Source organism: Emys orbicularis, chromosome 3 (genome assembly GCF_028017835.1).
Source record: "Emys orbicularis isolate rEmyOrb1 chromosome 3, rEmyOrb1.hap1, whole genome shotgun sequence".
NCBI classification, from domain to species: Eukaryota; Metazoa; Chordata; order Testudines; family Emydidae; genus Emys; species Emys orbicularis.
This window is the reverse complement of record NC_088685.1, coordinates 197,241,874-197,250,579: the sequence shown is the minus strand read 5'-3', so window position 1 is coordinate 197,250,579 and position 8,706 is coordinate 197,241,874. Positions and strand designations below refer to the sequence as shown.

Sequence of the window (8,706 nt, the reverse complement as noted above, 5' to 3'; positions counted from 1 at the left end):
CAGACATTTCTGCTCACTTTAAATTCACAAATAGACGAATTATTTACAAAAGCGGTTTACTTCAAAGGGAGGCAGTATCACACACACAAAAATGACAAGCGTTCTGCAGCTCAGTAGAAAAGCCTTGATTTCAATACATGAAAATTCATGAAGTGCAATGACTGGGGCTTAAATGAATGTACTTCACTGACATTATCTGTATAATCACAGTTACTAATTAAAAGAAACGCTGATCCTTGTGCTATACAAAACCGGAATGATAAAAATGGAATTAAAGGAGATCACACAGAATTCATCTGGACATGTTGCAGGTGCATGATTTTGCTACATTTACACGGACATCAAGTGACAGTCAAACAGCAAATCAGTGACAGGTTCATTGAGGGCCAGATTCTATCTTTCTTACTCACAGTGGGTGAAATTCACCCTTTTGCAGAGCGCCAGCACAAGCCCTATACACTATATATGTCCCACTTGAACCCTATTTTAAGGGCATATGTGGAACTTAGGCAATGTGCACAAGGGTGAATTTTAACCACTAAATAGCTCCTTACTCAGAAAGTAGTCCCATTGAAATGAATGGGCCTGCTCTTGGAGTATGATGGTCATAGCATCAGTGAGGGTGACAGAATCTGGCCCTAAGCAGGCGAGAAGGAACTCCTCCGTGCCAGCGGGAAAATGGAGCCATTCCATTTTTCAAGTACCCAAGAGCAAAGTAACATTCTGCATGAATGTACAAAGGGGGATGAGATCAAAGTGTTCTATACAGGATGCCACAGTAAAGGACTCAGGGTCTTTGCTAGAGCAGGAAATGGTAGAAAATGGGCCTGGTGGTAAGGGGCTATGCTGTGGATCAGAAGGCTGTGTGGGGTTGAAATGTCAGTAGGTTGCTAGGCACTTGGGCACTTGAAGGAGTCAGGACATTTTGAGAGGGTAAGGAGTACCCTAAAGCAGCAAAGTCTTGCTTCCCACCTTAGCGAGGTGGAGAGGAGGTGTGGGGGGAAGAATGAGTGCCTTAAAGGCAAGGGTCATGGACTGGAAGCGGTCAAAGGTCACACCCAGAGTTAAAGGGAAATGGCGGGAATTCTCTGCATCATTGCTAGGAGAGATGGGGGAATTTCAGACCCAGATAATACAACCTTGCTCTTATATAGAACTTGCCATTCCTAAATCTCAAAGGGATTTACAAAAGAGAAGTGTCAGTGTTCCAGTTTTACAGATGGGGAAACTGAGGCAAAGAGCGTTGGGACAGCAGGTCACGGGTATAGTCAGGAATAGCGTCATGGTCTACTGACTCATAGTCCAGTGTTCTCTCCATTAGTACATATCACAGAAAAAGAGAATTTTCTGAGGCAACCCCCCTCTCCCCACGGAATATACATGTCATGACAATAGAAGCACAAGAGATTACTTTAATTTTATGCAGTCTACCTCTTCTGTGACAGGCATTGCACTAGTTTTAATGTCTAAATCTACACTAGATTTGCTGCCGTTATATGTAGATCTCCACCTAAGCAACATGATCTTCTTCAAATACTTCATGGTGTTATTCTTTACAGTTACAAAGCACATGGTGTTGATCATGCTGTTGCTCATGGCAATGCACTCAACTATGTAAAAGGCTGTAAGGTAATGCTTCTCTTTCACAAAGACAGTGGGGAAAAAGTCACGGACGATTGTGAATCCATAGAATGGGGCCCAGCAGAGGACATAGGCAGTTAGGATACACATAAGTACCATGACTGTTTTTCTTCTGCACCGGAGCCTCTTTCTGATCTGTTCTGTCTGGAACCCTGGGACAGTTTTAAACCAAAGCTCTCTGGAGATCCTGGCATAACACAGGGTCATTGTGATTACGGGTCCAACAAATTCAATGCCAAAGATGAAGAGGAAGTAGGATTTATAATACATTTGCTGGTCAACTGGCCAAATCTGGCCACAAAAAATTTTCTCCTGATTTTTTACTATGAATATTACAGTTTCAGTAGCAAAATATGCAGATGGTATCGCAATGAGTATGGAGACTATCCAGACCAAGGCAATTAGGAAAGTAGCTGTTTGATAATTCATACGTGGTTTGAGTGGGTGGACAATGGCCAGATACCTACAAAAGATAAATAACACACTCAGAACAAAGTCAGGAAAGCTTATTAACTAAAGCACATTTCTGAATCCAAGCAGGGTGATTTACTGGGGAGGGGACAGAAATTGTCATTGTTTTAAAAAGGGAGAACTTGACAGACATTTGCTTTCTTGAGGGAGAAAGAGATGAAGATAAGTCAAAAATGAAGCAGCCTAAAATTAGGCTCCTAAATCCATAAATAAAAATCTGACTGAGTAGCTGGACTTCCAGAAGTCCTGGCCACCTTGTTATTGCTCAGCACTTTGCCTAAGTATGGATTTAGGAGCCTAAGTTTTAGGCTCCTGTTTTTTAAAAATCATGGCTTAATTTCCTATCAATATGGAAACATTCTTTCTTTAAACCTGATCCCAAGTTATGAGAGAGAGGATGAAAAGAAGCTGTACAAATGTTTTAAGGGTTATTAGGTAACACAGATACAGTACACAGAGATTGATTTGTGTAGTTCTTAAATGGACTAGCTGCACATGCATCTGTGTGAGAATTGAAAGCACACAGTAATACATCTTTAGAGGACAAAGGAGGAAAATACATTCCTTGGCTGAGAAGTACTTGAATGTGTAGGATTAGGGAAGGTACAGTTACTACCGTTGAATCTCTGTGTAAAGACATTTAAAATAATGGAAACACAAATATTTTATAGGGCAATAAAGGTTTGAATTGAAATCAGACCTACTGATGCTTTTAAATATTTACATCTCAGGATGTTTTCATGTAATTGATAAAGGGCTTTATATATAAAGCCTGGCAGTTTACTCTAATGTAGATTTTTGTTTAGTGTGTAGCAAGAGACTATTGGTAATAGGAGCTTAAATTTTCTATGCCCATTTAGCTGCCATATTACTTAGCATGACCACAGCTGCTTGCCCTCATTAATTATTAGAAGACTGCAATCAATTTGCTGCTGCCATTTACCATGCAGAAGTTAACAAAAGCTAAGGAGAAATCTTAGTATTTTATATGCAAGATGAATCAATTGTTATTGACTCAATTAAGTTAAAAAGGCACAAGGGGCCATATTATACCATCTGTTTTCACTCAGATCTTGATGGGGAGTTCTGCTTAATTGAGGGCACAATTTGGCACAAGAAGATTTGAACCTTCTTTTCCATATAAGGAATATTTTGATCAAATGTACTCACAAAATGTGTCTACCCTCCCAAGCTAGCTGTAGTTTTGTATTCCACATCAAGGTGTAACAACTGTTTAAAATAGTGCAATTTATCATTGATTAGAAGGATTTTATACCTGTATAATATATATCATTGGATCACTCATTCATAAATAAATGAAATGTCAGTCAAGTTACTTGGGTACCCCATCGGGGTTCAAATGCATACTTCAAAGATCTTCTTGGTACAGACAAAGTCCCATGGAATGGCAAAAGTGCTCACCCCCATAGGAGTGCAATGGAATGGACAACTGTATATTTTTATTATTAACTGAGTACTGCTTCTCTTTCCACCAAGTGAAAAGTTCCCCATTTTAAATAAATGCCAGTAAAACAGAAGAATACACCAGCCCAGCTTCTCAGTGCTGGCAGAACTAAGGAGGCATAGGTACAAAGGTGACTTAAGCCACCTTCCTGTCCCCTTGATCCTCGGGCTTCTCTGCCCTAATACCATCTCCTTGCACATGGTAGAGCACTCTTCAGGCTGCTTCAAATTGCACTAAGTGATCATGGCTGCCATTATGGAAGCTGGAGATTGTGTGGTTACAAGAATGCTCTAGCCATTCCCCAGCCATATCCCCTGCACTGGCTGGGGCTGGGGAGCTAGTGGAAGATAGGAGCAGCTATGGCAGATCTACATTACCTGAGGAGCCTTCTGTGTTAGGGGGAATCTGCCTGTGGCCAGCTAAGCTGCCTTTAGGGCAGCATTGCACCAGTGGAGTTGCACGAAACTGCCTTGACATGTCTCAGCACGTCATACTATATATGAATTATTCCCATCTAGGGTGTCCCAGGGATGCAGGATGGGCTCAAAATGTTGGCCAGAAAAAAATGGAGAGGTCAACATACTGTATTGCCAAATCTCCAGAACTTTGTTCCAAAAATAGTGAATACTAAGTATATGAATACTAAGTACTTTAGAGTATCTTACTGAAAAAATGGTTTCCCGAAATAGCTTTTTAAATAGTGCATCTTAAGCTTGCTTATCACATGATTATCCAAGCTCTCAGATAAACAGAATGTGCACATTCTGTATCTGAATATTAGCAATTTCTTCTTCTTCAGTTAACCATTTTGCGCAAAAGAGATATGAATGAATTATAGACCGACATCTGCCCGCTCACAGAAATAACCACAGGGGTTTTAATTAATTGCTATTGGGCAAAAGGAGCTTTTAGCAATTTTTTTTAAAAAAGTCACCTTCTTACAAAAATAGAGAACACTTAGGCTTTAAAATTGAATATGGATTTATATAAATGTTGTGGCTTGGTTTTGCAATAACTTTTTAAAAATTCTTTTTCAGGATCATTTTAGTAGATGGACTGGGAGAGATGCTGGAAAATCTTCTCCATGCTTTTGGCAGGCACAAGGACTTGATGACAAGTACCTCCTACTGTCTGTTTGGGAACAATTTTGTGTGAGGTGGTGGGACAGAGGAGGTGACTGAATAGGTCTGTCCAAACCATTCGTTATGATCTAAGAACAATTAAATCAAATGGAAAACAGTAATATGCTCAAAACAAAGACATAAAGCCAGCTCCTGAACTGGTGCACATTGACTACACTGGAGCTATGCCAATTTACACCAGCTGAAGAGCTGGCTCATAGGGGCTGGTTCATCTCCTACTTAAGCCAGTGAAAAGGCTTGACCCAGTTCCCACTGGAGCTAATGGAAAGACTCATTGATTTCAGTGGAGGCTGGATCAATAGTAACTACACTACAGTCAGTGGAGTTAAATCAGTGTTAAATTGGCATGAGAGGAGAATCAGGCCCCCAAACTGAAATTATAACTAAAAATGGCATAGAAAGGAAATAGGACAAATTGCAAATATTAAGGGAAAAGCACAATAACACTAATACACTGAGGCCTTGGCTACACTGGCGCTGTACAGCGCTGCAACTTGCTGCGCTCAGGGGTGTGAAAAAACACCCCCCTGAGCACAGCGAGTATAGTGCTGTAAAGCGCCAGTGTAATCAGAGCTTGCAGCACTGCACGCTCGCTCGCAGTGCTGCAAGCTATTCCCCTCGGAGAGGTGGAGTACATACAGCGCTGCGAGGGCTCTCTCGCAGCGCTGGTGGCGCGACTACACTCGCGCTTCACAGCGCTGCCGCAGCAGCGCTGGGAAGTCCCAAGTGTAGCCAAGGCCTGAGCTGTCCTAAGTCTTCAAAGGTAGTCATGTGGCACTGTGGTGTAGGGAATGACTCGTGTTGTGTGATCTTTCTGCCTGGAAACAGTCTTTTGTGATTGCCTTCTATGGATCAATTGAGACAGACTTAACTTTGGCGTCAAGCTGGGTCCAGGTATCTGAGTGAGTCAGTGGTGCACAGGACCAATAAAACAAAAAGTGGTAGGAAAGAGCAGTAGCCACCTGATGTGAAGTCAGTGATTATATTTTAAAAATTCCTACAGGGAGAGAAACTCCATACAAAGGTCTCAGGGATGCAAAGTGAAGCAAATTGAGTGGGATCTGGGCATGGTGAGGCACCCATGGTCTCAGAACCCAGTTCACAGAGGCTCCTTTATTGGAACTAGGGCTTAAACTAGGTGTCATGAAAAATGCAAGAGTCTCTGGTTCGATGTCCCCATGGGTTCCTATAGGACCTTGATATAGTCCTTTGCCTGGGAAAATATTTGGTATGTGACAGTGCCAACCGTGGAAATAAATAAATAGGAGAGGATAGTGAGTTATTGATGATTTAGACCCAGAGAGCAGATTTTTGGATGCCTAAAGCTTAGCACCTAATTCTATATTTAAATGTCCAGCTTAGTGCTGCCAAGTGCTTGATTGAGTGGCAGCGGTGGGATCTCAATAGGGCTGGCTGGAAAACAAGAATTCTGGTTCATAACATTTTTTGAAGTGCTGCCATTCATTTTCTTTCCACGTCAGAATGAAAACTAGACGTTTTGAAATACTTTACAAGAGAGACCAAGACCCCAAAATAGCCAATCGCCCAGTGATCACCAGGTGAGTACCCTAACCAGTGGACTACAGAGAAAGTCTCTCACTGGCCCAATGAATATGTAATTATATATGAAAAGTGGAATAGCTTCCACAGAGGAGACTGAGAGAAAGTGACTGTATAGTCCAGTGGCTAGAACTCTCAACTTGGATATGGAAGATCCAGGTTTAAGTCCCTGCTTTAAATCAGGTAGAGCAGGGACTTGAACTTGAGTCTCTCACATGAGTGCCCTAACGAGTAGGCTTTTGGCTATTCTGGGATGGTTCTCTTCTCCAAAATTCCATCCTGGACCTGAGGAAGTTTTCCTCAAATCTGACAAAAAAAACCCACAACCCAACATGTCATCAAAGAATTCCTGACCTGTGCTCAGCACCTCCCAGGACCAAGCTTTTAAGTGGCCTGATTTCTACAAATCTGCTGGACATCAATGGGGCCCATAGGTGCTCAGCACCTCTAAATATTAAGCCACTTACGTAGGTGGCACCAACACTTGAAAACCTTGGCCGTTGAGAGGGACAGGGATCCCTGGTTTCCTCTCCCCGTATAAATCAAATCATCCTTTCCCCCTGCTTACCTGTCTACGGCTATAGCCAGGAGAGCATTGGTAGAGACGTACAGGGAGACGGTGCGTAGGTAATTGACGGAGGCACAGAGCACATGGCCGTGCTCCCAGGACAGCTGCCGCACCACGTAGTAGTCCATCTCAAAGGGACAGCAGACGATGGCCACGATGAAGTCTGAGATGGCCAGGTTAGCAATCAGTAGGTTGGTGAGGTTGCGCAGCTTCTTGTAGCGGGCCAGGGCAGCGATGAAGATGAAGTTGCCGATGCCACAGACCAGCATGATGCCGATGAGCGCCACCCCAATCACAATCTTGGCCGCGAAGAAGGTGCGGGTTTTGGTCACATCATCCTCACTGTCCAGGGGCAAGTCGTAATCGCTGTAGCTGAAATTGAATGGGAAGGAGAAATTTCGGAAGGAGGTGAAGTCCCCACTGTGGAGGTTGTAGATGGCAGCGAAGTTGATGATGGTGGTGGTGGTGGTGTTGTGCTCTTCCTGCCCCATGGTGGTGTCTCCGCTCTTTCCACACAGGCAACTGTGCTGGGCTCTGGGATCTTGTTAATATCACCTGGAGAGTGGGAGAGGAAGTGGCAGGAGAGCTTGCCTGATGCTTTCCCCAAGGAGCAAGTCACCTTCTCCTCCTCTTCATCACTGTGAGGCTGAAGAGCAACAGCAACATCTGTCACCTTTTTATGGAAACAAAAAAGAAGGAAACATATATAGAGAACAAAAGGTGAAAAAATTGCTGAGCTGCAGGGAGAGAGTCTTCTCTTCATTAGCACTGCTCCCCTTCCCTCTGGCGATCTGCAGCTGCATGTACAGATCTGCCTGGAGAGAAAGTGCCCTGGTATGGAAAGATTTCTTTGTGATTATTGTCAAATCTGGTGAACTCTGACCACATGTTGGATTTTGATCTTAATTCAGCAGCAGCATTTTATTTATTAGGCAGTTGCATTTGCACAGACTGAAATGACATGTGGCAGGACTGTGAAATTCATGTTAAACCTCCGCTAGCCTCTCTGCCCACAGGCTGTCATATAGCTGAGTGAATATGAGACGTTAGGACACGGCACCTTAGTTTGCTGCGAAACACCCGATGTACCTTTGGATACAGAGGCTTTGTACTCTGCCTAGGGGTCTCTGAAGGGCAGCATTACAGGAGAGAAAAGAGGGGGAACTGCCTCACTAGCTTCTAAATACATTAGCTAATTAAATAAGAGCCTCCAGGATGCCTGAGGGGTGGAGTAGCTAGGACATTTCTTTTGGGCAACATTTAATTGAGTACATAGTGCCAAATCCTCAGCTAATATAAATTGGCGCAGCTCTGCTGAAGTCATGAGCACCTCACCAATTTACGCCAGCTGACGATATTGCTCGGTTGAGCTGATCAGAAAGGTCTAATACATGGACAAATGTATCTCTAGGAGTGAGGACCCCCTTCAACAAAGAGGAACTTTATTTATATGAAAAGGAACATCTTTCTGACTTGGAGAACAAATGTTCAGAATTGTTGAAAGGAAAGGAAACCCCCTCTATCGCTTTTCTTGTCATTTCTACAAAAGATACCGAAGGAACTTCCAATAATTCTGGTACATTTTGAAGTGCACCACATACAAACAACCCCCTCAGCTCCCATGCCCATGTGTGCTTTATGCACCAGAATGCTAACAGAGATGTCTCCTCGAATCCTCTTAACTCACTGCTGGAAGTGATCTAGCCCTCCAGTTACTTATAGTTAGAGGCTCAAAGCTGCACATAGTACTGGGATGAAATTGGCAGGAGCTGCTGCTTCATTGCATTAAAGCACCAAGTCCCCACAATGTCAAATGTCATCAAGCAGGCCCTACTTTGACTGCAGAGGACAATCTGCAG

General features: G+C 43.1%; 1 protein-coding gene across 1 annotated transcript; it reads right to left on the bottom strand.

Moving 5' to 3' along the window:
* Positions 1–1,407: 1,407 nt before the first annotated feature.
* Positions 1,408–7,338, bottom strand: PROKR1 (prokineticin receptor 1). Its single transcript, XM_065402222.1, has 2 exons — positions 6,848–7,338; positions 1,408–2,104 (listed from the first exon to the last, which is right to left on the bottom strand). The coding sequence occupies exons 1-2, from the start codon at positions 7,336–7,338 to the stop codon at positions 1,408–1,410; spliced, it is 1,188 nt and encodes a 395-aa protein (XP_065258294.1).
* Between the last annotated feature and the right edge of the window lie 1,368 nt (positions 7,339–8,706).

What these genes read in the sequence shown, in the direction of transcription:
- PROKR1 (XM_065402222.1), bottom strand. Translation starts at nt 7,338, where the DNA reads ATGGGGCAGGAAGAGCACAACACCACCACCACCACCATCATCAACTTC. An exon ending in CTGGCTATAGCCGTAGACAG is followed by an intron (nt 2,105 to 6,847) that starts GTAAGCAGGGGG and finishes TATCTTTTGTAG; the next exon opens with GTATCTGGCCATTGTCCACC.